This window comes from Gorilla gorilla, chromosome 18 (assembly GCF_029281585.2).
Source record: "Gorilla gorilla gorilla isolate KB3781 chromosome 18, NHGRI_mGorGor1-v2.1_pri, whole genome shotgun sequence".
Lineage (NCBI taxonomy): Eukaryota > Metazoa > Chordata > Mammalia > Primates > Hominidae > Gorilla > Gorilla gorilla.
In genome coordinates this window covers 21,403,610-21,431,054 of record NC_073242.2, presented here as the reverse complement: position 1 = coordinate 21,431,054, position 27,445 = coordinate 21,403,610, and the positions used below count along the sequence as shown (strand labels likewise).

The 27,445-nt window shown below is 51.0% G+C and overlaps 1 protein-coding gene across 1 annotated transcript; it reads left to right on the top strand.

The window, feature by feature from the left end:
- SDR42E2 (short chain dehydrogenase/reductase family 42E, member 2) lies at positions 1–27,445 on the top strand. The gene is made up of 11 exons (XM_055365487.2): positions 1–2,053; positions 2,523–2,618; positions 5,057–5,114; positions 6,429–6,547; positions 7,857–7,932; positions 13,771–13,853; positions 17,160–17,297; positions 17,853–17,918; positions 19,822–19,885; positions 22,370–22,443; positions 25,828–27,445. The coding sequence occupies exons 1-11, from the start codon at positions 1,238–1,240 to the stop codon at positions 26,080–26,082; spliced, it is 1,845 nt and encodes a 614-aa protein (XP_055221462.2). The 5' UTR covers positions 1–1,237; the 3' UTR covers positions 26,083–27,445.

Here is a 27,445-nt window from a genome sequence, read left to right as displayed (position 1 = left end):
GTCAGGAGTTCAAGACCAGCCTGGCCAACATGGTGAAACCCCATCTCTACTAAAAATGCAAAAATTCACCAGGCATGGTAGCATGCACCTGTATTCCCAGCTGCTTGTGGGGCTAAGATGGGAGGATCGCTTGAGCACAGAAGGTTGAAGCTGCAGTGAGCTATGATTGTGCCACTGCACTCCAGCCTGGGCGACAGAGAAAAGAAAGTAGTCTGAGGCTGCAAAGAAGAGGATCCTCAGTGCTGTCCCCCTAGGCCCATAGACCAGACCCTAAAGCCTGCAGAGGGATTGGGCAGAACCTGTGGTACCAGCAACCCACACTACTGTCGGACCTTGGAGGACCAGAGGCGTCAGGTGTCAGGGTGGAGACAGGCACAGCACTTGGAGTCATGTGCAAGTTTCCAGGGTGCAGAGTCCTTTTGGATCCACGTGGATTCTCCTCCTCCTGCTCTTTCTCTTCCTCCGCTTCCAGAAGGCTCTCCCAATCTCCCCAGTCAGAAAGCAGCCACCTCCCAGTCTGGTGAGGTTCCCGCTGGATGATTTGCCCTGTCTTCTTTTGGTACTCCATGGAAACTGGAATTTTAAGGAACTGGTAGATAAGTCAGGAATGCTTAATGTCAACCTCAGTTACACAGCGTGACTTTGGGCCTCAATTTTCTTAGCTCTAAAATCCAAGTCTTGGATGCCTTGTCTCTGACTCTGTGCAGAGGACAGCAGCCACACTGGAGTTTTTTGTTTGTTTGTTTGTTTGTTTGTTTTTGAGACTGAGTCTCATTCTATTGCCCAGACTGGGGTGCAGTGGCACCATCTCAGCTCACTGCAACCTCCGCCTTCCAAGTTCAAGCAATTCTTGTGCTTCAGTCTCCTGAGTAGCTGGGATTACAGGTGTGCCCCACTACACCTGGCTAATTTTTGTATTTTCAGTAGAGACAGGGTTTCACCATGTTGGCCATGCTGATCTCCAACTCCTGGCCTCAAGTGATCCGCCTGCCTCAGCCTCCCAAACTGCTGGGATTACAGACGTGAACCACCGCGCCGGGCCCACACTGGAGATTCTTGAGATTCTGAAAGGGGCAGGTTCCCTGGGAACTCAGAGAGTTTCTAATTTCCACCTGGAGTTCCCCTCAGTCCTAGAGGTCTAATAATTTATGTGACTTGAAACGATTCTAGAGCATTCTTTCTTCTATTTTTTTTCCCACAGGTGGTCGGTTTCTGGGTCTGCATGACTCAGTAGAGGATGAAGTCCAACCCCCCAGGCTCCTCCCTAGAGGCCTGCAAAGCTGCAGGCCAGGGTGAGAAGAGCTGCCCTGTCTGCCAGGCCTGTGGAGAGGTCTCAGGTCCAAGGTCTGGCTCAGGGTCTGAGTCAAGGCCTGCACCAAAGCCTGGTGCCATTCCAGGGCCTGGACTGGGGCCCAAAGCTATTCCAGGACCTCAGGCGGGTTCTGGTACTGTTCTGAGGCCTGGTGCTATTTCAGGGACTGGACCAGGTCTAGGGCCTGGGCCAGGAGCTGGGTCCGTACCTGGGCCAGGAGCTGGGTCCGTACCTGGGCCAGGATCTGGGTCCGTACCTGGGCCAGGAGCTGGGTCGGGACCTGGTCTAGGAGCTGGGCTGGGACCTGGTCTAGGAGCTGGGCCGGGAGCTGGGTCTGTACCTGGGCCAGGAGCTGGGTCGGGACCTGGTCTAGGAGCTGGGCTGGGACCTGGTCTAGGAGCTGGGCCAGGAGCTGGGTCTGTACCTGGGCCAGGAGCTGGGTCGGTACCTGGGCCAGGAGCTGGGTCTACACCTGAGCCAGAGCTAGGGCCTGGGCTCAGACAGGGGTCTGGGACTGGGCCCAAACCCAGTGAGTCAACAACAACCCCAACACCAGCGCCACAGCAGAAGACTCAAACCAAACCCACAAAGGCTGCCAGGCAGAAGGTTCTAGTGACTGGAGGAGGAGGCTACCTGGGCTTCAGCCTGGGGTCCCACCTAGCCAAGAGCGGCACTTCCGTCATTCTGCTTGACCGCCGCAGACCCCAGTGGGAACTGTCCCCCGAAACCAAGTTCATCCAGGTACAAGGAACAAGGGTCTTCATAGACTGGGGCAGTGGTGATGGTCAGGGGACAGTGTTTGATGTGAAACCTGTGGTGTGGAGTTTAGGGGCACACTGTTTGAAGCCAGACTATTTGAGCTATAGCTCTGGCTCTGGTGCTACCAGCTGGGTAGCTATGGTCACAGAAAGGGGATAATAGTAACCAACACCTACTTCACAGGGTCTCATTGGGAGTTGATGAGACAGTGCACATAAACCTAGCACAGCCCCTGTCACCTACAGAGCGTGATGAATGAGCACGGGATGTTGCTCACAGTGCCCTGTAGAATCATTTAGTGAATCCTGCCCCACCAGCCTTTCCTGATGCTACAGAGGCTTGGCCTGGGCTGGGTCAGGGGGCCAGTTCTGAGACCAGGCAAGGTGCAGAGGTGTTATCTCTTGCCTTGGACTTGAACCCCCTGCCCTCATCTCTTTTTCCTCTGGTGCAGGCTGATGTCCGAGATGAAGAAGCCCTGTACCGTGCCTTCGAAGGGGTGGACTGTATCTTCCACGTGGCTTCCTATGGAATGTCCGGGGCTGAGAAGGTGGGCTCCTCACACACAACACCTGGAGTTAGACAGAGTGGGGTTCCAGTCCTGGCTCTGCCCTCACACCCATGCATTCCCTATCATGCTTCACCTATTGTAGGAGGGACTTGGGCTACTCCCACCCTGCATCCTGCATCCATGACACCAAATACCAGTTCTGCTATTTTTGTTTGTTTTTTGTTTTTTGTTTTTTTTTTGAGACTGAGTGTCACTCTGTCGCCCAGGCTGGAGTGCTGTGGCGCAATCTCAGCTCACTGCAACTTCCATCTCCCAGGTTCAAGTGGTTCTCCTGCCTCAGCCTCCTGAGTAGCTGGGAGTACAGGTGCCACCAACACGCCCAGCTAATTTTTGTATTTTTAGTAGAAACAGGGTTTCACCATGTTGGCCAGGCTGCTCTCAAGCTCCTGACCTCAGGTGATCTGCCCACCTTGGCCTCCCAAAGTGCTGGGATTACAGGCATGAGCCACCGCATCCGGCCCCATTTCTGCCATTTTATAACTATGTTATCTAGGGCAAGTTTATTTAACCTCTTTGATCCTCTTTCATCATCTGGAAAGTGAGGATATTACTATTGGTAATATCACAACCTCTTCAGAGAGCAATGTAATAGTATCCACCAAAACATATGTATACCCATTGCCTCAGAAATTACACTCATTTGTGTATTTGCAGCATTGTTTTTAATAACAAAACACCAGAAATAACCTATCAGTTGAGGACTATTTAAATAAATTGCGTTTTACAGTCAAATTCTACGCAGCCATTCAAAAGAAAGAGGTAACTCAAAGTGTGCAGATTAAAAAAACAGTTTCCAAGGTGCAAAGCAGTGTTTGGCATTCTCCTGTTTGTTTCCAAAAAAAGCTAAAGAAACTATTTATTTCTATAGTCACACATGCTTATATGCTGATATTAATAAGAATAGATTATCTTGAGAAACACCGGAAATTTAACAGTGGCTGCCTCTGGGGAGGGAAAAGGAAGATTTGGAATCAGGAGTAGGAGGGAACCTTCTTTTTCACTATACACCCATTTTACTGTTTGAATTCTTTTTAACCTTGATCGTGTTGCCTATGAAACAAAAACAGCCACAAGAATAAATATAGAGCCAGGTGTGGTGGCTCACACCTGTAATCCCAGCACTTTGGGAGGCCAAGGTGGGAGGATTGCTTGAGCCCAGGAGTTCGAGACCAGCCTGGGCAACATAGTGAGACCCCTATCTCTATTTAAAAATAATAAAAGTAAATTTTATTATTTTTATTTATTTATTTATTTTTGAGACGGAGTTTTGCTCAGTCACCAAGGCTGGTGTGCAGTGATATGATCTCAGCTCACTGCAGCCTCCACCTCCCAGGTTCAAGCGATTCTTCTGCCTCAGACTCCTGAGTAGCTAAGATTACAGTTGCACGCCACCGCACCTGGCTAATTTTTGTATTTTTAGTAGAGACGGGGTTTTGCCATGTTGTTCAAGCTGGTCTCAAACTCCTGACCTGAAGTGATCCGCCCGCCTCGGCCTCCCAAAGTGCTGGGATTACAGGCATGAGATACCACGCCTGGCCAAAAATTTTTAAAAGAATAAATATAGGCTGGAAGCAGTGGCTCATGCCTGTACCCCCAACACTTTGAGAGGCCAAGGCAGGTGGATCACCTGAGGTCAGGAGTTTGAGACCATCCTGACCAACATGATGAAACCCCATCTCTACTAAATACAAAAACATTAGCCAGGCATGGTGGTGCATGCCTGTAATCCCAGCTACTTGGGAGGCTGAGGCAGGAGAATCACTCAAACCCGGGAGGCAGAGGTTGCAGTGAGCCAAGATTGCACCACTACACTCCACCTTGGACAACAAGAGCTAAACTCGGTCTCAAAAAAGTAGTAATAGTAAATATAGCTTAAAAATAAGCATGGAGCTCATCTCCTGGTGTGATGAGAATTAAATGAGATCATGGATCAGGAAGTTCTTGCCCTGTTCCTGGCCCACAGGAGCCCTCACAGCGGCCTAATTTTTGTTTTTCACATCCCAGCTCCCTCGTGAGGGCCCAGCCCATATTACCATGTTCACTTTACAGATAGGGAAACTGAGGCTTTGAGAGTAGGAAAATGACCCAACAGGTTCTGAGCCCATCTTCTGTGCCAGGCACTGTATCAGGTCCTCTCAAGTGTCTTTTTGAGTCCCGCCCACCACCCAGGGGAGGAGGCTGGCCCTCACTTTACCAGTGAGGTTGCTGAGGGACAGATGTGTGGGCAGAACCTCCTCTGGCCACCCAGGAAGATGGTGGCAGAGCCAGGCACCCACACTCCAGGTGGGCCTTCAGGATCCCTGCCTCTGAACTGAACATCCTGCTGCCCCGTCCCACCTGACCCCAAGCTCAGCCTTCCAGCCTCAGCAAGAAGGCATGGGTAGCACCATGACTTTCTCACCTGTCTTGTCTTTTAGCTGCAGAAAGAGCAGATTGAGTCTATAAATGTTGGAGGCACCAAACTAGTGATTGATGGTAGGTGCTCAGAGCTGGGTATGACCTGCTGTGCCTCTCCCCCTCTCTCCCTTCTCCTGCTGCAGGCCTGGCTCCCAGGGTGTAGGGTCAAAGGGAGGGCCTGTGGGCAGCGCATCCTTTGTGCACTGTAGACCTCCCCCGGGCCCTGCATGGGTGTGTCAGTGTGGCCTTAGCATGTCTGGGAACATGGGGACCAGAGTTACCTCTCAGGGCTTAGGGACTGGAAAAAGAAAAGTTGCCGAAGCTGGCTGGGCGTGGTGGCTCATGCCTGTAATCCCAGCACTTTGGGAGACCAACAGGGGTGGATCACCTGAGGTCAAGAGTTCGAGACCAGCCTGGCCAAAATGGTGAAACCCCACCTCTACTAAAAATACAAAAAATTAGCCAGGCGTGGTGGTGGGTGCCTGCAGTCCCACCTACCTGGGAGGCTGAGGCAGGAGAATCGCTTGAATCTGAGAGGCAGAGGTTGCAGTGAGCCGAGATCGCGCCACTGCTCTACAGCCTGGGTAACAAGAGCAAAACTCCATCTCAAAATAAATAAATAAATAAAATTTAAAAATAAATAAGTCTGGGCGAGGTGGCTCACACCTGTAATCCCAGCACTTTGGGAGGCCGAGGCAGGTGGATCACCTGAGGTCGGGAGTTCGGGGCTAGACTGACCAACACGAAGAGATCCCGTCTCTACTAAAAATACAAAATTAGCGGGGCGTGGTGGCACATGCCTGTAATCCCAGCTACTCGGGAGGCTGAGGCAGGAGAATCGCTTGAACCTGGGAGGGGGAAGTTGTGGTGAGCCGAGATCGCGCCATTGCACTCCAGCCTGGGCAACAAGAGTGAAACTCCGTCTCAATAAATAAATAAATAAACAGATAAATAAAAAGTTGCTAAAGCACCAAAATCGAAGACCCATGTGTGGGCTGCCTGGGCATGTCCTGCCTTATCCCGTATGTCTTTGATTCTAGAGTGTCTTTTTCTAAGTCTCCATCCAGTGAGACCTTCTTCTGACCTGTCTCTGGCAAGGTAGCCCAGGGGTCCAAGCCACAGTGAGAAAGAATAAGGAGCAGACCTGGCTCCCAGGGGCCCACAGAGCAGGAACTTGACCTGCACCCTAAGTTAAGGGCAGGAGACTCTTCCCTCCTGAACAGCTGTAGATTCTGGGAGGGTCCCGGGGGTCCAAGTTGTGTGTTGAAAACTTGGTAGAGATCTGCATGACACCTCCTCAGCCGACTCTATGCTCACTTGTGTCCCGTGTGTGTCTGTGTCTTTGCATGTGTGCATGTGTTTATCTGTTGCTATGTGCACCTGCTGCTGCAGTCTGTGTTCGCCGGCGGGTTCCAAGGCTCATCTATACCAGCACCGTCAATGTTGCATTTGGAGGGAAGCCCATAGAACAGGGCGATGAGGACTCTGTGCCATATTTCCCATTGGACGAGGTACCTGTCTTCCGGGAGAGGTGGGCAGAACCTGCGGGCCCGGGACCCACAGCTCAGAGGGGAGGGATGGGTGGAAGCAGGGTTGGTTTCACAACTCAGGATACGTCCTAGCAGGAAGGGGCCCCCAAAACTGGGTGGCATCAGCACTCTCCTGTTTCAGTTGGTCACACCTGCAGGGGCATTGAAATCAGACAGGTCTGGCCTTACCCTCAACCTGGCCACATTCTACCCATGTGACCCTGACCCTGAGCAAATCACTTAAGCCCTTTGAGCCTGTTTTTTTTTCTTTTCTTTTCTTTTCTTTTTTTGAGACAGAGTCTCACCCTGTCCCCAGGCTGGAGTGCAGTGGCGTGATTTTGGCTCACTGCAACCTCTGCCTCCTGGTTCAATAGATTCTCCTGCCTCAGCCTCCCAAGTAGCTGGGATTATAGGTGCACGCCACCACAACCAGCCAATTTTTGTATTTTTAGTAGAGACAGGGTTTACCACGTTGGCCAGGATGGTCTCCATCTCTTGACCTCGTGATCTGCCAGCCTCAGCCTCCCAAAGTGCTGGGATTACAGGCGTGTTGTTTGTTTTGTTTTGTTTTGAGACAAGGTCTTGCTTTGCTCTGTCACTCAGACTGGAGTGCAGTGTCATGATCTCAGCTCACTGCAACCTCTGCCTCCCGGGTTCAAGTGATTCTCCTGCCTCAGCCTCCCCAGTAGCTGGGACTACAGTCGTGCGCCACCGCCCCCAGCTAATTTTTGTATTTTTAGTGGATACAGGTTTCATTGAGTTGCCCAGGCTGGTCTTGAACTCCTGGGCTCAATCGATCCTCCCTCCTGGGGCTGTCAAAGTGCTGGAATTACAGGCATGAGCCACTGCACCCGGACAAGCCTCTGTTTCTTCAACCCAGCATGGTAACACTATCGCCATGGGGTTGTGCAGAGCAGGAAATAAGATAACCGATGTGAAAATGCCATGTGAACACCAAAGAGCCACTTGTAGGTAATTCATCCAGCATGTGTCCAGCATCAGCCTTGCAAGGACAGGTGTCTGGGGCTGGCAGGAGCCTCCCTGAGTCGGCTGCCCCTGGTCATTGTTACTGCTCAGAACCCAGTGCTCCTCTGCTCCTGTGGCTCTGGAAGGAGATGCACTGTTCTCCCACCCAGGGGGAGAGGAAAGGCCATGGGGCTCAGGGCCTGGCCATATCCCAGTGGGAGTCCCCAGGGAAGGTGCAGCCCTGGGGCTGGGCCAGGCTGGGCAGGCATTGCCAGCAGCATTGCTGACCCTCTCTGGTGGTTCTGTTTTTCCTGGCCTCTGGCAGCACGTAGACCACTACTCCCGAACCAAAGCCATTGCCGACCAATTGACCCTCATGGCCAATGGGACGCCTCTCCCAGGTGAGTATCATGGGGCTCTGCTTGTACCAAATGCACCTGCCCACTGCTGCCTCCTCCAAAATACATGTGTGATTCATGCTAACATGTGTCTGAGGCCCACCTTCCTTCCAAAGGACGGTTTCCCAGGGCCCCATTCATCATTCAGCATATTCTGAGCACCTGCTGTGTGGCTGCACCCCACCAGGGATACAGCCCAGAAGAAGTCAGGCCCAGTGTCTGCCCTTACATAGCTCACAGCTAGGTGGGGAAGAGACTTGAGCAAACCCAAGTCTCTCTCTTTTCTCCTGCACAGGAGTCGATCCAGCTTTAGGGGCCCTCTTTAGACAAAAGAGTACCAAATTATGAGTGTGGAATGAGATATAACACTTTGGAAGGGCCTTGCAAGGGAGAGGCCCAAAAGCTCAAGCTTCAGCAACTTCCCAGTAGAGTCTACCTTGGCTGTCTTAGTTATTTATTTGTTTTAGAGATAGGGTATTGCTCTGTTGCCCAGGCTGGAGTGGAATGGCACAATCATAGCTTACTGCAGCCTCAAACTCCTGGGCTTAAGTAATCCTCCTGCCTCAGCCTCCCAAGTGGCTGAAACTGCAGGTGTGTGCCACCATTCCAGGCTTATCTTAAATTTTTAATTTAAATTTTTTTTGTAGAGATGGGGTCTCACTATGTCATCCAGGCTGGTCTCAAACTCCTGGCCTCAAGTGATCTTCCTGCCTCGAACTCCCAAATGCTGGGATTACAGGCATGAGCCACCATGCCTGGCCTTGGCTGCCTTTTTATATTGCCTCTTCTGGTTATAGACGAGTAATAGTAGAATGCAAATAGTCCATATTTCTTGAGTGCACACTACATGCCAGGCCCTATTTTGCATGCTATTTTTTTCTTTCAAATGCAATTATTAATCTCTTATACTTTTTTTCTTTGAGAAGGAGTCTTGCTCTGTCACCCAGGCTGCAGTGCAATGGTGTGATTTTGGCTCATTGCAACCTCTGCCTCCTGGGTTCAATAGATTCTCCTGCCTCGGCCTCCTGAATAGCTGGGACTACAGGTGCATGCCACCACACCTGGCTAATTTTTGTATTTTTACTAGAGATGGGGTTTCACCATGTTGGTCAGGCTAGTCTAGAACTGCTGACCTCAAGCGATCCACCTGCCTCGGCCTCCCAAAGTGCTGGGATTATAGGCATGGGAGTTTGTGAGCCACCACACCCGGCCCCATTCTTTATTCTACTTTTCCCTTTATTTTAATTTTATCTCATTTTTTTATGGACTCTCCTCCCACAGGTTGCTAACTTTATATGCAAAGGTCTGATTAACCCTTCACAGTACCCCTTTTAGGTAAAAACCATAGATATCCCTTGCTTTCTAAGCTTCAGAACCAAATTTATTCAAATAAATTTCATGCTATCCAAGTTATCACTATTTGGGCTGGTGCAGTGGCTCACGCCTGTAATCTCAGCACTTTGGGAGGCGGAGGTGGGTGGATGGCTTGAGTTTAGGAGTTCGAGACCAGCCTGGAGAACATGGCAAAACCATGTCTGTACAAAATATATATATATGTATATGGGCTACGTATACATATGTATATATATATATATATATAGCTTTCTAAAATTCAGAACGTAAAAAGAATCAGATAACTTGATTTCCCTTCACTATCAAAACTATCTAAACTTGAGAGCCAGGTGGATTTGGAGAGTCGGAGGCTTAAAAATTATAATCCTCACTGGGTGCGGTGGCTCACACTTGTAATCCCAGCACTTTGGGAGGCTGAGGCGGGTGGATCACAAGGTCAGGAGTTCAAGACCAGCCTAGCCAATATGGTGAAACCCCGTCTCTACTAAAAATACAAAAAAATTAGCTGGGCATGGCAATGCGTCCCTGTAATCCCAGCTACTCAGGAGGCTGAGGCAGGAGAATCCCTTGAACCCAGGGAGCAGAGCTTGCAGTGAGCCGAGATCGTGCCACTACACTCCAGCCTGGGAGACAGAGCGAGACTCCCTCTCAATAATAATAATAATAATAATAATAATAATAATAATAATAATAATAATAATCCTCAATGTACAGGTGAGAAAACAGACAGATGAACTGACCTCACTCAAGATCATCCAGCTGTTAGGTGGTAGAGGTGGGATTTGAACCCCAGGAGAGTTTAACACCAGAGCCTGGGGCCTAATCACTGTGCAGTGCTGCAGCCCCAGCTAAGCAGGTCCCTGAGCATCAACTCTTTTCCCTAAAATCTTCCCCACCCCCAGCCCCCACCCCACTCCCCATCACCCTGGGCCAGTTAGGCCTGGACCCCTGATTCCAGTAGAAATATCCAGCTGTTCTCCCAAGAGTTTCAACCTTGTGCAGTTGAATAATATTTTCTCTACCTGGGCCCTCTGCCAGCCAGCCCAGTAGCCTGTACTCTAGACACCTAATCCTCCAGCCAAGAATTATTTATATGAGCATCTGCAGCTTTCCATGGTCAGGAGAGTCATGGATACCCTGGCCCTCCGTGAAGTAGCTGTTCAATGCCCCGCCTGCCAACGTCAGCTGCAACCCGACCTCCCCCCACTATGCCCAGGTGACCCAGAGTTTAAAATTAGCTGCAAGCTGTTTACAGGAAATCTCACCCAATATCTGCCTTCCAGGAGTCCCGCTGCAGTCACCTGGGGTCATTTCCACTCCCTACTATCCAAGCGGGTTCCTGAAACTGTTCTTCTGACTCAGCACAGAGGTCCGTAGTCCTGGGAGCAGAGTCCTGAGGCGTGCAGATCCTAGCTCAGTGTTAATGCAGTTATGTCCTCCCGTCTTCTGTCTCTGGGTGTGTTAGTATCCTGTGGCAGCTGTGACAAATGATGCCACCCGAACTTGATGGCTTAAAACAATAGAAATGGGCCAGGCATGGTGGCTGACACCTGTAATCCCAGCACTTTGTGAGGCCAAGACGGGAGGATTGCTTGAGCTCAGGAGTTCAAGACCAGCCCGGGCAACATGGCAAAACTCCATCTCTACAAAAAAATACAAAAATGACCTGGTGTGGTGGTGCACACCGGTACTCCCAGCTACTCGGGAGGCAGAGGTGGGAGGATCACCTGAGCCCAGCGAGGTCAAGATGGCAGTAAGCTGTGACCCTCTCTCAAAAACAAATGAACAAAAGACAATCGTTTCTTCTCTCACCATCCTGGAGGCCAGAGTCTGAAATCAAGGTGTCTGCTGGGCTGTACTCCCAGAGGCTCAAGTAGGCTGCACTCCTCCCTTTTTTTTTTTTTTTAGTCTCCCAACCACTTGGGAGACTAAGGTAGGATGATTGCTTGAGCCCGGGAGGTTGAGGATGCAGTGAGCCATGACGCACCACTGCATTTCAGCCTGGGTGACAGAGTGAGACCCTGTCTCTAAAAATAATTAATTAAATAAGTCATTTTAGGCTGGGCACAGTGGCTTACGCCTGTAATCCCAGCACTTTGGGAGGCTGAGGTGGGTGGATCACCTGAGGTCAGGCGTTCAAGACCAGCCTGGCCAACATAGCAAAACCCCTCCTCTACTAAAAATACAAAAATTAGTGGGGCGTGGTGGCGGGTGCCTGTAATCCCAGCTACTCGGGAGGCTGAGGCAGGCGAATCACTTGAACCCGACAGGTAGAGGTTGCAGTGAGCCGAGATCGTGCCATTGCACTCCAGCCTGCGTGACAGAGCAAGACTCTATTAAAAAAAAAAAAGTCATTTTAAATATTTTCTAAAACTCTTTTTTAAAAATAGTTATAGTGTTCTATAGCACTATATAGTGACTATAATTAACAACTATTTATTGTGTATTTTCAAATAGCTAGAAGAGTGGATTTTTTTTCTTTGGGACAGGGTCTCGCTCTGTCACCCAGGCTGAAGTGTAGTGGCACTATCATGGCTCACTGCAGCCTCAAACTCTTGGATTCAAGTGATTCCCCCACCCCAGCCTCCAAGAACATTGGGCCTGTGGGTGCACACCATGGTGCCTGGCTAATTTTTTTTTTCTTTGTCAGAGATGGGGGTCTCGTTTTATTGCCCAGGCAGTAGATGTGAATGTTCCCAAGACAAAGAAATGTATTAATAGATATGCTCATTACCCTGATTTGATCATTACACACTGTATGCATGTAGGTAAAAACCTTAGGTATCCCTTACGCTCTAAACTTCAGAGCCAAAACATCACACCTTACCCCACAAATATGTACAATTATTATATGGCAATAAAAATAAAAGAAAAATTTTTTAATTCTTAAACATGAATTATGAGGATAAACTGAATACTTTGTAGGTGTTATTTTATTTTATTTTTTAATAAATAGTAGAGACTCACTATGTTGCCCAGGCTGATCTCGAACTCCTGGGCTCAAGCAATCCTCCTGCCTTGGCCTCCCAAAGTGCTGGGATTACAGGCGTGAGCCACTGCTCCCAGCTAGTAGTAGGTGTTCTTAAGACAAGACTGACATATGTCTGTGGCAGCCCTTCAGACTGTAACCCCAGACTGCCCCAGGAGAGACATGTTCACCTGCTTCTGCCATTTGGGTCCCTCCAGTGGAGAATTTGGGAAGCCCTAGATTGAGCTCTGTCAGGGTCTGGGGAGCTCCGCTGAGATAGAGCAGTGAAAGGGGTACAGACCCCGGCTCTTTCCTTTCTCCACTGATTGGAAAGTGTAGCAGCTGCTGCCACTTCCAAAGCACCCATTTTCCATGTGAGGAAACCAAGGCTGAGTTGGCTAAAAGACAGGGTTCACTGTTTGCCTTACTGCTGAGAAGCGGAGGTATTAGTGGAAACGGTGTGGACTTCCGGTCCCCATCTCAGCTCCACTGCGCTGATCTGTGTGACTGGAAGCAAATCACATCCCTTCTCTGAGCTGTGGTTCTTTTATCCATAGGCAGGGATTATAACATCTCCAACCTTGGCGTATCAGAGCACCAGGAACATAGAAGGACCTCTCTGAGAGTCCTTGTCTCTTAGATATCTATTATATAGTCCTTATCTATACATAAGGACCTCTCCTGGTCCTTATCCAACTGCTGATTAGAAAAAGGAGAGAACAAGGCCGGGCGCAGTGGCTCATGCCTGTAATACTAGCACTTCAGGAGGCCAAGGCGGGTGGATCACCTGGGGTCAGGAGTTCAAGACCAGCCTGGCCAACATGGTGAAACCCCGTCTCTACTAAAAAATACAAAAATTAGCTGGGCATGGTTGTGGGCACCTGTAATCCCAGCTACTTGGGAGGCTAAGGCAGGAAAATTGCTTGAACCCGGGAGATGGAGGTTGCAGTGAGCCAAGATTGCGCCACTGCATTGCAGCCTGGGTGGCAGAGCAAGATTCCATCTCAAAAAAAAAAAAAAAAAAAGAAAAAGAAAGAAAAAGAAAAAGGAAAAGGAAAAGGAAAAAGAGAGACCAAGAGCTATGGGCATGCGGGCATGTGCATCTATGTGCATCTGTAAAATGGGCACAGTAGTACTCTCAAGGGGCATCAAAGAAAATCACTCTGCCGAGTGCTTGGTAAACAGATCGGCCGTGCAGATGTTTGCATCTGGCTCTTACCTTTGTGACTGCACTGTGAGCAATGGGAGGGCAGGGACCATTTATTGGTCATCCTTACATTCTTCACAGGATCCATCCAGGGTGGGGGGCAGGGGGATTGGAGGTGGGAGTGAGACTCTGAATAGTGTCTGTTGAATGACTGACTGACTAAGAGAATAATAAATTGAATGAGGAAGCCCCTGGGCCGGTCTTCCCCTCTAGCCTGTCCAGGTAAGCACCAGCAGATGGAGGTGGCCTCTCTCTCCCTCTCCCTGTGGGCTGCTCCTCCCCTGACCCCTGACCACGCTTCCCTGTGTGCTAGGAGGAGGCACTCTTCGGACGTGTGTGCTCCGGCCTCCAGGGATCTACGGCCCTGAAGAGCAGAGGCACCTGCCCCGTGTGGCGGTACGTCATCCCCGCCTTCAGGACCCAAGTCAGAGAAGGATCCTGGCTGAGGTGCACACTGGTCGGGCCCTCCCAGCCCATGGTCCCTGCATCAGTCTCGAGGCTAAGTGTCCTGAGCCTGGAACCCTCAGTTCTACAAGATGTCCCTGCCCCCACTGGTCCACAGGCCCCTTGGAGCTCCTGGCAGGAACAGAGCTCTCAGAGTGTACCAGCCAAGCCAAGGCACGGGTAGAGGAGCCATAGAGCTGTGACCCCAAAAAGGCAGAAGAGAGCCTGTTGCCCTCACTCCCATGTGGGCTCCCTGAAGCCTGGATGGTTTATTCCATGCTGAGAGCACAAGTGTCTTCATACAGAAAGCCTCTAAAGGGTCGGGTGCCAGAAATACAGCTACAAGGGGCTATAGGCCCTGTCCTCGAATTTCTCAGGGACACAGACACCACAGTCACAGCTTCAATGTGGGGAGGGCTGTTGATAGAGGAGCACAAGAAGATGGGCCTGGCAGGGGAAACCCAGGAGGGCTCCCTGGAGGAAGTGATGTCTGTGTTGTTTGAAAAAAGAAAAAGGAATTAACCAAGGAAATGAAGTGGTAGAGAGAAGATAGGCCAAACAGAGGGGACAGCTTGGGCACAAACCTGGAAGTGAGAAAGGTCATGATTGTTTTAGGAAGCAGCAAGAGGTCCCTGTGGCTGGATCTGATCTGGGAGTACGGGATTATGAGGAGCTAGAGTTATTGATGGGGAGAAGTTCCAGTCTGCAGTTTCAGAACATTCCTCTGCTTGGCTATATGTCTTTTTGTTTACAGTCAGGGTCTCACTGTATCACCCAGGCAAGAGTGCAATGGTGTGATCATGGCTCACTGCAGCCTCCACCTCCTGGACTCAAGCGATCCTCCTGCCTTCTGAGTAGGTGTGACTATAAGTGTGCACAACCATGCCTGATTGACTATTTTTATTTTTTGTAGAGATAGGGTCTCATTATGTTGCCCAAGCTGGTCTCAAATTCCTGGCCTCAACCAATCCTCCTGCCTCAGCCTCCCAAGTTGCTGGGATGACAGGCGTGAACTACTGGACCCAGCAATCATTTTTTTTCTTTTGAGTTAACTGGGTTCTTAAGGAATGTGGTCAACCCCAGTGACTCTCTCCCCATTCATTTATTCATTCATTCAACAAATACTTACGAACTCCTAGTATGTGCCCCGCACTGTTCTAGGTTTGAGAACAGATCAGTGAACAAAACAGATGATTCCTGTCTTTGTGGGGTTTATCTTCTCATATGAAGAGACAGATAATGAACATGTTAAATTATAAGGTATGTTCAGGCCAAGTGCGGTGGCTCATGCCTGTAATCCCAGCACTTTGGGAGGCCGACAGGGATAGATCAACTGAGGTCAGGAGTTCGAGACCAACCTGGCCAACATGGTGAAACCCTGTCTCTACTAAAAATACAAAAAATTAGCCAGACATGGTGGCGGGCACCTGTAATCCCAGCTACTCAGGAGGCTGAGGCAGGAGAATCGCTTGAACCTGGGGTGGGGAGGTTGCAGTGAGCCAAGATTGTGCCATTGCACTCCAGCCTGGGCAACAAAAGCGAACCTTCATCTCAAAAAAAAAAAAAAAAAAAAAGATCCAGGCACTGTGGAGAAAAGGAAAAAGTGAGGTAGGGTGAGGGAATTGGGCTTGTCAGGTAGTCACGGGGGGACTCATTTAGAAAGGGACATTTGAGCATCCACTTGACAGAGGTGACAAAGTCTGAAAGGCTCTTCCTCCAAATACCTTCCAGACAGTGGGAACAGCTCATCCAAAGCCCTGAGATGGGAACCTGCAGCAGTGTCCAGGAAGAGCAAAGGGGCGGTGCAGCTGTGGTGGAGCGAGTGAGGGGGTTTGGTAGGAGATGAAGTCACAGAGGAGCTGGGGCCAGATCAGGAAGGGTTTGACAGCCATTGTCAGGACTTCAGCTTCCAGCCTAGCAGGATGGGAGCCCCTGGAAGGTTCTGAGCCATGGAACAACGTGGTTGTACTTAGAATTTTTAAAGGTCCTCCTGGCTGGGCATGGGAGCACATGCCTATAATCTCAGCATTTTGGGAGGCTGAGATGGGAAGATCCCTTGAGCCCAGGATTTCAAGGCTGCAGTGAGCTATGATTGCACCACTGCACTCCAGCCTGGGTGACACAGGGAGACTCTATCTCTAAAAATAAAAGGATCCCTGGCTGAGCACGCTGGCTCATGTCTGTAATCCCAGCACTTTGGGAAGCTGAGGAGGGAAGATTGGTTGAGCCCAGGAGTTCAAGACCAGCTTGGGCAACATAGTGAGATCCCCGTTTCTACAAAAAAATTTAAAAAGTATCCAGGTGTGGTGGTATTCATCTATAGTCCCAGCTACTCGGGAGGCCAAGGCAGGAGGATCGCTTGAGCCCGGGAGTTCGAGGCTGCAGTGATTGCACCACTGAACTCTAGTGTGGGCAACAGAGCCCGACCCTGTCTCTAAAAAAATATGAAAGAATCAAAGGATCTGGCCCGGCATGGTGGCTCACACCTGTAATCCCAGCACTTTGGGAGGCCGAGATGGGTGGATCACCTGAGGTCAGGAGTTTGAGACCAGCCTGGCCAACATGGTGAAACCCTTTCTCTACTAAAAATACAAAAATTAGCTGAGCGTGGTGGTTTGTGCCTGTAATTCTAGCTACTCAGGAGGCTGAGGCAGGAGAATTGCATGAACCCAGGGGATGGAGTTTGCAGTGACCAAGATCTTGCCACTGCACTCCAATCTGGATAACAGAGCAAAAATCTGTCTCAAAAAAAAGAAACAATCAAAGGATCTGCCTGGCTGGGCAGAGAACAGACTACAGGGGCTGAGGGTGGACAGAGGGGGACCAGTTAGGAAGCAACTGTGGTGTCCAGGTGAGAGGAGGGTGGCTGTCAGAGTAGCGAGAAGCTATCAGATTCTGGACAGATTTTAACAGTTGAACCAACTGGATTTGCAGGTGGGTTGGACATGGCATTTAAGACAAGGGGGAGTCAAAGGTGGCTTTAGGGTTTTAACCTGAGTGGTAGAGTGAACTGACTGGTCCACTGGGAAGGGAGGGAGGAGCGGGGTGGGAGAGATGATCAGATGCTTGCTCCAGGAGCTGGTGAGTTTGAGTTTTCTGTTAGACAACCCGTTGCTGATATTCAGAGAGCATTGGATACATGAGCCTGGAGCAGAGGGGCCTGACCTGGAGCTGGAACCTGCGGAGTCATCAGCATCTAGACGGAATGTAAAGCCACACCGGACACAAGCCTGTTTATCACCCACTCCTCTCCACCAGGGCCACATCAAGAAGAGGCTGTTCATGTTCCGATTTGGGGACCGCAAGGCACGGATGAACTGGGTCCACATACACAATCTGGTGCAGGCACACGTGCTGGCGGCCGAGGCCCTCACCACGGCCAAGGGCTACGTGGCTGTGAGTCCCCTCTGATGCCCCCAACCACTTTCCCCACAGGGCTGCAGGCAGAGCGCCCCATCCCTAGGGGATTTCTGGATGGCACACAAGATTTCCCTCCAACTTAAGAAGGCTGGTGGGACTCTCAGCCCAGGGGAGCTTGGGGGAAGCAGGTAGGTGGGGTGCGGAGTTCTTTATAGAGCATCTTTAGCTCTTCTCTATGGCCATGTGAGGTTGGCGTTGTTGATCCCAGAATAACAGCTGCCAGATGCTAAGCCTCCACACATATTGTCCCATTTAATCTTCACAGTAGTCCAAGAAGGAGATCCCATTATTATCCTCCCATTTCTCAGATGAAGAAACTGAAGTACAGAGAGGTTAAGCAACTCCATGGAGGTCACACAGCTAGTCAGTGTGGTCGTCCCGGAATTCACAGGGAATAGTTCACGTGTGTCCTCAGGTATTGGAGCTGCTCCAGAGAACTCAGGGTTGGAGCAGCTGCTGGGAGCCATCTGGAAGGGTGGGGCAGGCTGCTGGGGAGAAGGCTGACCGTCCCCTCCCACATGTCCCCTTCAGAGTGGGCAGGCGTACTACATCAACGATGGGGAGAGCGTCAACCTCTTTGAGTGGATGGCCCCGCTGGTAGGTGCACAGATGCCCACCCACCCCGAATGATCATTCTGGGATCCCTGACCTTCTCTTCCTTTTTATTTTTTTTTTTTTAATTTTTTGAGACAGAGTTTTGCTCTTGTCACCCAGGCTGGAGTCCAGTGGTGCAATCTCGGCTCACTGCAACCTCGCCTCCCAGGTTCAAGCAATTCTCATGCCTCAGCCTCCCGAGTAGCTGGGATTACAGGCACACGCCACCACGCCCAGTTAATTTTTTGTATTATTAGTAGAGATGGGGTTTCACCATGTTTGCCAGGCTGGTCTCAAACCCCTGACCTCAAGTGATCCACCCACCTTGACCTCCCAGAGTGCTGGGATTACAGGCATGAGCCACTGTGCCCAGCCTGCGGCCTTCTCTTCTTGTCCTTTTCGATTTCCAAAAAGCCAGAAGATTTCACGTTAAAAACCAACTCTTTGCCCAGTGAGGTGGCTCACATCTGTAAGCCCAGCACTTTGGGAGGCTAACATGGGAGGATCGCTTGAGGCCAGGAGTTTGAGACCAACCTGGGCAACAAAGCGAGGACCCCTGTCTCTGCAAAAATAAAAATTCAATTAGGCAGGCATGGTGTTGGCACACCTGTGGTCCCAGCTACTTGGGCAGCTGAGGCAGGAGGATCTCTTGAGCCCAGGAGTTCAAGGCTGCAGTGAGCTATGATTGCACCACTGCACTCCAGCCTGGGTAACAGAATAAGACCCTATCTCTAAAAATCAATTTTTTAAAAAAACACCTCTGGCAACATTGGAACTGGCTGGAGCCCTTGAGGGGCGCCATGTGTTCCTCAGTTACCTGCAGTTCCCTTCCACCCTGCTTCCAGGCGTTTGTTTTGTTTCATTTTTTTGAGACAGTCTCACTCTGTCACCCAGGCTGGAGTGCAGTGGTGCGATCTCAGCTCACTGCAACCTCTGCCTCCCGGGTTCAAGCGATTCTCCTGCCTCAGCCTCCTGATAGCTGAGATTACAGGTGCACACCACCCTGCTTGGCTAATTTTTGTATTTGGCTAATTTTCGTATTTTTAGTAGAGACAGGGTTTCACCATGTTGGCCAGGCTGATCTCGATGCTTCCAGATTTATGTTGGCTTCTAGCCCTGTGGAGTTTTGCTTGTGAGCCACCCATTATGTGTTGAGGCTCGGAAGGAGGCATGTGGAAGAGACAAAAGCGCAAGGGAGGTGTTTGGCTTTGGGGCCTCCCCACACGGCAGCCCGGGAACTCTGGTGTCCTCTCTGAGCAGCCCAGACTCCTAGCAGCCAGGCTTGCCTGCAAGGGGTAGACCAGAAAACCCAGGCTAAAGGACACAGGTTTCCTCCTGACCTGGAAAGTTTTTATGCCAGTGAAGAGTTCACCTTATCCCATGCCAGCCCATTTCTGCTGCATATCCTACCACCCTCCACAGAAAAGTCAATTCTGGAAAAATCAGATTCTACATAAATGCCTTGGAGTGTCTCTAGGTATAGACAGATGTAGGTGATAATTAAATGATGTGAATGATCCCAAGTTAAAAAGCTACCTGGCGGGTGTGATGGCTTATGCCTGTAATCCCAGCACTTTGGGAGGCTGAGGCAGGATGATTACGTGAGGCCAGGAGTTCAAGACCAGCCTGAGCAACACATCAAGACCCCTGATTCTCTGCAAAAAAAAAAAAAAAAAAAATTTAACTATCCCATGCTTTCAATTCCTCCTTGGGTTTTCTGGGTCAAGGTGCGGATTTCATTTCAAGACTGGCACAGGCCTGGGGTTGGCTGCAGGGTCTGCCCCCTGGGGTGGGTTGGTGGGGAGACAGGAGGTACCTCTGCTGGTCCCCAGTAGAGGGAGCATGTGGTCTTTCCACACCAGCCCCTGAACCACTTGTTCTCACTCCAGGTCGTGTTTCTTTGCAGTTTGAGAAGCTGGGGTACAGCCAGCCCTGGATCCAGGTGCCTACTTGCTGGGTTTACCTGACAGGTAAGGAAAGGAGTGTGCGTAGTAAAGCCCTCCATGTGCCAGGTGTACCTTGCATTGCCTTAATTGAAACTCAGGGGCCAGGCACGGTGGCTCACGCCTGTAATCCTAGCACTTTGGGAGGCTGAGGCAGGCAGATCACCTGAGATCAGCAGTTCCAGACCAGTCTGGCCAACACAGTGAAACCCCATCTCTACTAAAAATACAAAAATCAGCCGGGTGTGGTGGCGCACGCCTGTATTCCCAGCTCCCTGGGAGGCTGAGGCAGGAGAATTGCTGTAACCCAGGAGGCAGAGGTTGCAGTGAGCCAAGATCCCACCACTGCACTCCAGACTGGGTGACAGAGTGAGACTCTGTCTCAAAAGAAAAACAAGAAAAGAAAAAGAAACTCAGGCAGGACCAGGACTAGGGTGAGGACAGTGAGGCACTGTGGTCACAAAATTTAAGGAGGCCACGCAGCAGCTCCAAGCCTGAGTTTGCACTTGTCTGGTGCCGGAAGCAAGTGCCTCCTTAAATTCCACACCCTAGGTGTCTCACTTCCCTCACCCTAGTCCCACCTGCAAGGCAGCTATGATGGGCCCATTGTAAAGATGAGGTGACCCGAGGCTCTGAGAGGTTAGTGACTTTCTCAAAGTGCCACAGTGAGAAAGCGGGAGAGGCGGAGAGGCGGAGAGGCGGAATTCACAACTGGGCTTGGTGGGCTCTTTGTGGTGCTGCTGGGAGGTCTCATGCCAGTCAGGAGGAGAGAGAACCCTGGGGCTGTTCTGTCCCCCAAGGTCACCCTGAAGTTAGGGCTACTTTAGGACAAACGGAGGCTCCATTTTGATCCTAGACTCTCCTCCTGTCCCTGAAGGTCAGTCTCTGCTCCCACCTCCACCCCCGACAATGCGTCTTGGCTGCTCCCCTTCCCTCTGTCCCCAGCACCCATCCAATGGCCTCCTCCCAGCTGGAAGGCAGAGCAGCCTTCAGACATGGAGTGACCAGCCTGAGGAGATGGTGGCCCTCCAGTCCCAAATAGCTGTGTTCCAGGGACTCCTTGGCAGGATCTCTTGTGTTTTAAATGCATCGAGTGGCTTGCCATTAAAAGCAGGGGGTTGCAAATTTTTGTTCACCAGGGAACACATGCAGGGCAACTTCCCATGCACAGCATTGCCGCAGTGATTGGTACTCCTGGCCCTGAGCCACGGCCGATGGCACTTGGAGAGGATTGTAAAGGCGTTCCCAGTTCCCAGTGGGCTAACAGTAATTCAGTGCTTCTCAACCAGGGCTGCACTACACGGTCACCTGGGAGCTTTTAAAATAGAGAAATGTCTCAGCCACACCACTGACCAATTAAATTGGGATTAGCAGGGAGGAAGCGGGAGGAAAGCATCAGTATTTTTTATTTTTTTAGAGTTAGGGTCTTGCACTGCCACCCAGGCTGGAGTGCAGTGGCATGATCATAACTCACTGCAGACTCAACCTCCTGGGCTCAAGCAATTCTCTGCCTCAGCCTCTCAAGCCTCTAGGACTACAGGCTCCTACCACCAGGCCCAGCTAATTTTTATACTTTAGTAGAGATGGGGGTCTTGCTATGTTACCCCAGCTGGTATCGAACTCCTGGCCTGAAGCGATCCTCCCACTTCAGCCTCCAGAGTAGTGGAGGTAACAGGCATGCACCTCCATGCCTGGCTATTTTTTAAAATTTTTTAGAGATGAGGGCGTCTCACTTTGTTGTCTAGGCTGGTCTTGAACTCCTGGCTTCAAGAGATCCTCCCTCCTCAGTCTCTTATGCTGGGATTACAGGCATGAGCCACCACACCTGGTTCTCACCAGTATTATTTTTAAATTGGTCCCATATGCAGCCCAGTTTGAGAACTGTTACTCCAACCTCTTTCTCTCCTACTCCAGAGAGCATTGGAGTAGAAGTGAGAGAGAGATTATTATATGGATAACTTTGAATCTGTTCAGATTTATTTAAAAACTTCAGTCGTTCAATTTTTTTTTTTTTTTTGACAGAGTCTTATTATGTTGCCCAGCCTGGAGTGCAGTGGTGCAATCTCAGCTCACTGCAATCTCTGCGTCCTGGGTACAAGCGATTCTCCTGCCTCAGCCTCCCCAGTAGCTGGGATTACAGGCATGTGCCACCACGCCCGGCTAATTTTTGTATTTTTAGTAGAGACAGGGTTTCACCATGTTGACCAGCCTGGTCTCGAACTCCTGATCTCAGGCAATCTGCCCGCCTCAGCCTCCCAAAGTGCTGGGATTACAGGCTTGAGCCACTGCACCCAGCCTGGTCATTTAATATTAAAAACAAGTTACTTGTGACATATTTCACAGCTAAACAAGGCACCCCAGCAAAGGCTGCTGATTTAAAGGAATCCAGTGACTTCTGCAAAGTGACCTCTAGCAAAGCAAATGGTGTCCCCCATTGATTTGTCCCCAAGGGCCTCCCTGGAGTTTGCATAATGTGAGGCCCCTGGTCACTGGCCCCCTCCTTCCCTGCAGCGGCAGTTATGGAGCGCCTCCATCTGGCCCTGAGACCCATCTGCAGCCTCCCACCGCTGCTCACTCGGAGTGAGGTAAGTGGGCTGCTGTTACCGGACCTAGGCCCTGCTCCCCATCCCTCCCTTCCTACCTCTCCCCACCATCCCCACTGCTGCCACTCCTTACCCCTTTGACACCATGATGACAGATGCTTGTCTGAAGTCTCAGAACTTTCCATGTGGGCCCAAAGCTGGTGCTAGCTCTGTTATGATCACCCCAACCTCTGGGCTTTTGCTGAGGCTGTGCTTTCTGGGTCTGAAATGTGACAGCTCCAAGCCCATCCATCATCACTGTTTCTTCATTCATAAGCATCTTGTCTTTCCAGCCAGACTGGAGGTTCCCAAAGGCAAGTTTCAGGCCATTCACTTCTTTGAATGCTACCAATCCCACCAACTCTCAACACACACACACACACACACACACACACACACACACACACACACACACACACACACAAACAGCCTGGTGGTCCTAGGCTCATAGTTCATGCTTACTGAATAATGAGTATATATTAAGTACCTACTACATACAGAATATAATTATTTTTATGAGACAGGGTCTCACTATATTGTCCAGGCTGGTTTCAAACTCCTGAGCTCAAGAGATCCTCTTGGCCAGGTGTGGTGGCTTGCACCTATAATCCCAGTGCTTTGGGAGGCTGAGACAGGAGGATCACTTGAGGCCAGGAGTTTGAGACCAGCCTGGGCAACATAGCAAGACCTCATCTCTACAAAAAATTTTAAAATTAGCCAGGCAAGGTGGTGCATGCCTTTAGTCCCAGCTCAGGTGGGGGATTACTTGAGCCCAGGAGTTCAAGGCTGCAGATTGCACCACTGTACTCCAGCCTAGGCAACAGATGGAGACCCTGCCCCTAAAAACCAAAAAAAAAAAAAAAGATTCTCCCCCCTCAGCCTTCTAAATAGCTGAGATTACAGGCATGCGCCACCATGCCTGGCTCAGAATACTATTCTCATAATAATGATGATGCAGGTTTATATTTGCTTAGTTAAAAGAGAGGATGTTTTCATCACAGATTGTAAATAGCAAAGGAATCGGTGGTATTTGAGGTTATTTGCAAAAATCCTTCCAGTCCAGTCGGGCACAGTGGCTCACACTTGTTCCCAGCACTTTGGGAGGCTGAGGCGGGTGGATAACCTGAGGTCAGGAGTTTGAGACCAGCCTGGCCGACGTAGTGAAATCCTGTCTCTACTAAAAATACAAAAATTAGCTGGGTGTGGTGGCACATACCTGTAGTACCAGCTACTCAGGATGCTGAGGCAGGAGAGTCGCTTGAACCTGGAAGGTGGAGGTTGCAGTGTGCTGAGACCACACCATTGCACTCCAGCCTTGGTGACAGCACAAGACTCCATCTAAAAAAAAAAAAAAAAAAATTACTTCCAGTCCACTCTTGTTTTATTGTCTCTGATGCCCTGCTAAGTTAAAAAGGTCAAAAAAAATAGTGATCTCCATTTTATGATGAAAAATTGAGCACTAGGAAAATTATTGATTTGTCCAAGGCCACACCATACTGGAATTGGCTTCAGACTCCATGTTCAGTGCTCTTTAACAAGGGGAGTCAGAGGGGGAGAGTGGAGAATGGGCCACAGAAAGAAGTAGTCACCTATGGCTTCTCCTTTGAGCCATCCGGATCAGTGGAGGAGAGAATAAGATGATACTGACAATCTCTTGAGTTGTGACAGTATGCCAGGCACTGTGCTTTATCTCATTTAACTGAGTTGTAGACGCCATTGTCCTCTCCATTTAGAGAGGAGGAAATGAGACACACAGTGAAATAACCTGCCCGTGATCACTCACTTAAATGGTAGAGCTGGGATTTGAACCCAGACCTCAGTGATTTCAAGCTTAACCATTAGCTTGTGAAAATGCATCAGGAATCACATCCACATAAAATAGCTGCCAGGGTGCAGCTGAATTGTGGTCAGGCAGGGACTTGGCTCCTCTCCCTCTTGTTTAACTTGGGGATTTCCTTGTTCAGCTCAGGGGCAGTGTCCTTAACTGTGGAAGTTCCTTGGCTGTGGCTCGGGTACCCTCTGCTGGTCAATCTGTGACACATCAACCAGCCCTCCAGTTTGACTTTATAGCCTTTTATGCATTTAACATAAATGTTACCAGGCACTGTGCTGAACAACGGAGGCAAGAAGACATAGTCCTTGCCCTTAGGGAGCTCCTAGTCCAAAGGGGAAGACAGCCCACTAACCAGGCAACTCAACACTGTAATTAGAGCCATTCTTGGGAAAATCGCGAGAAACTCCAGTGCACACAGAAGGGGCTCCTAAGCCAACTCTGAGGAAGTCAGAGAAAGCTTCCCAGAGGTGACATCTAGAGACATCTAGGTGTATTAGGGACCCTGCTTATCTAGCGTAGCTCAACTCCTGTGCTCCCCAAAGCCCTGCACTTACTGACTAGGACAAAAAGGGACAAATACTGGCCTCTCTCCTCACCCCCCATTAAGCATCCAAGACCACAGGTTTGACCCCAGGGGCTGTTTCAATGCCATGGGAGAATCCAGCAGCTGGTGGATTCTTCCCCAGGGTCCGGCTGAGGAAAAAGAGAGGAAGAAATGAGTCAGGTGGGAGAGCATCTCCAGGTGCCAGCACAGCAGGGAAGAAATTAGGCTAGAACCTGGCTCCCCTGTGCGACCCCAGGCAAGTCACTCAACCTCTCTGACCTTTTTCCAAGTATGCACAGAACAGATAGTGCTAGTACCACCTGAGAGGATTAAATGAGGTAGGGCATAGAAAGGGTTTAGTCCAGGCCAAGTGCAGGGTGTGTGTTCCTTAACTGATAGCTATCATTACTACCCTTCAAACCAGTGGGCCCCAAGCCATCTGGCAGCAGGGGAAACACAGCTTAGACCCTGGAGAGCAATCAGTTCTGCAAAATCGAATTCCTCTCTTAGGGAAGCTTAGTTAATAAGCGAGGGCATGAAGGCTGCGACTGGGGCCCTCCTGGTCACAGTTGGTCTGGGGTTGGGGGCAGGAAGCCAAGGTCGTTTCCTGCAGATGTTTCTGGCAGGCGTTCACCTTCTCCTAGCGGATGCCTAAGAATGTATCAAGGGCCTCCTGAGTCCCAGCACCGTGCTAGGCCGGGAAGATGAGTGTAGGGGTGAGACCTTTGCTTCTTAGGAACCAAGGAGTTAAATAGGGTGCAAATTCAGCGGGGCTGGAGGGGGCGACGCAAAGGCGGCACCCTCCAATAAAAATGAACATGTAAGGAAGAAAGGAAGACCTCTCTAATGAGGGCATCGCAGGAGCAAGACGCTGCACTTGGGTCCTTTTAAATAGCTATGTAATGGAGGGGAAATCCCTGCCCTCTCTTTTCCCTTTCCGTAAACAACGAAGTAGAGGATGTCCTCCTCCCACGAGCCCCGCCCTCGGATGCCCCGCCTGTCCCCGCAGGTGCGCAGCGTGGCCGTGACGCACACCTTCCAGATAGCCAAGGCCCGCGCCCAGCTCGGCTACGCGCCGGATAAGTTTAGGTTCGCCGACGCCGTGGAGCTATACGTGCAGTCCACGACCCGGCGGCACCGCGGCTCCACGGCACGGACCCTCCTGCGGCTGCTGCTCGGGCTGCTGCTGTTCCTCGGCTTGCTCGCCCTGGCCCTGCACTTCCTAGGTCTGCAGCCTTTGCACGCCGCCGTGGAGCGCCTGTGACCGTCCGCCGTCCGCCGCCAGCCAGGGTCGGCCCCGCTGCACCCTCGCCCACGCCCGGCTCACTGGGCTTGTACCAGCCCCTGCCCCGCCTTCTGGGTTTGAGCGCGCCTCCGCTCCGCCCCCTGAATCCTGGTCACGCCCCTGAGCCGCCCTCCAGACCTAGCCCGGACCCCCGACTTCTGGCCACGCCCCTATCTACTCCCAGACCTTGCCTTGCGCCCTTCCTGTGTTTTGGCCCCGCCCATGTCCTGTCCCGCCCCGCCCTCCGAAGTGGGCACGCTCCTGCTCCTCCCCCTGAATCCTGGCCACGTCCCTGCTCGGCCCAGACGCGTAGCCCCGAGTCTCTTTCCATGTTTTGACCACGCCCTTGACCCGCCCTTCAAATTGGGCACGCCTTCTTCCCCGCTCACTGATTTCCTGGCCTAGCCCCTGAGCAGACCTCCAGACCTAGCCCCGCCCCCGTTTTATAACCCCGCCCCTGCTGGACAGCTTGGGCACGCCTCTTCCCCGCCCCCTGACTTCAGAGCCTAGTCCTGAGCCGCTCTCCAGGCCTAACCCCGCCTTCATGTCATAGCCACGCCCCTTCCCTCCCTTCCATGTTTGGGCACGCCTTCTGAGTCCTGGTCACGCCTCTGTCCCGCCCCCTGAATCTTTCCTACGTCCATGACCCTCCCTCCAGGCCCTGCCCCTGCCCCTTTTTTCCTCCCTCCGGCCTGCCCTGGTTTCTGATATGGGCCAAGGCTCACAGCTTCCTCCGCCTTCTGGACCTTCTCCTAGTCCCTGCCCAGTCCCGGCCCACCCCCAGATTCTCCCTCATTCTGGTTTCGCCCCCTTTCTGGTCCTCCCGGCGCGCTTGAGCCCACCCTTTGGCTTCTCCTTTTGGGTCTGTCCTTGCTCCTGCCTCTGGACCCGGTCCCGCCCTTCTCGCGTGTAATTGAGTCCTGGCCCCGCCCCCTCCCTCTTTGGCTTCACCCCTTTCCAGCTCCGCCTCCTTGGTAGGTTCTCCCCGGAGCCAGGCTGCCGCGTCGCTATGGGCTAACGCAGGCTCGGGTGGCGTTGGTATGAGTTTGCGCCGTCGGCTGCTGCTCTGTCTGGTAACATTGCATTCGATCCACCCCGACCCAATGCTCTGGGCTTCTCATTCACACAGATCTGTGTGTTGACAGCCAGGGATTGGGGAAAAACCGAGACTCAAGCTTCTGCCGAGCCCGACTTGGCCTTTTTGGGTTCCTGTCTGAGGATGACAGCATAGTAAGCACAGGTTTTAGTACCAGAAAAAGCATCAAAAATTAAAAAAAAAAAGAAATCTTAAAATAATTGGATGTCTCGATGAAGTACCAATAAAGCTATAATGGGAAAAATA

Coding starts and splice junctions, on each gene's coding strand:
- SDR42E2 (XM_055365487.2), top strand. CDS start 1,238: ATGAAGTCCAACCCCCCAGGCTCCTCCCTAGAGGCCTGCAAAGCTGCA. Junction 13,854..17,159: donor GGCACCTGCCCCGTGTGGCG/GTACGTCATCCC, acceptor CCTCTCCACCAG/GGCCACATCAAGAAGAGGCT. Junction 19,886..22,369: donor TTGCTGGGTTTACCTGACAG/GTAAGGAAAGGA, acceptor CCTTCCCTGCAG/CGGCAGTTATGGAGCGCCTC.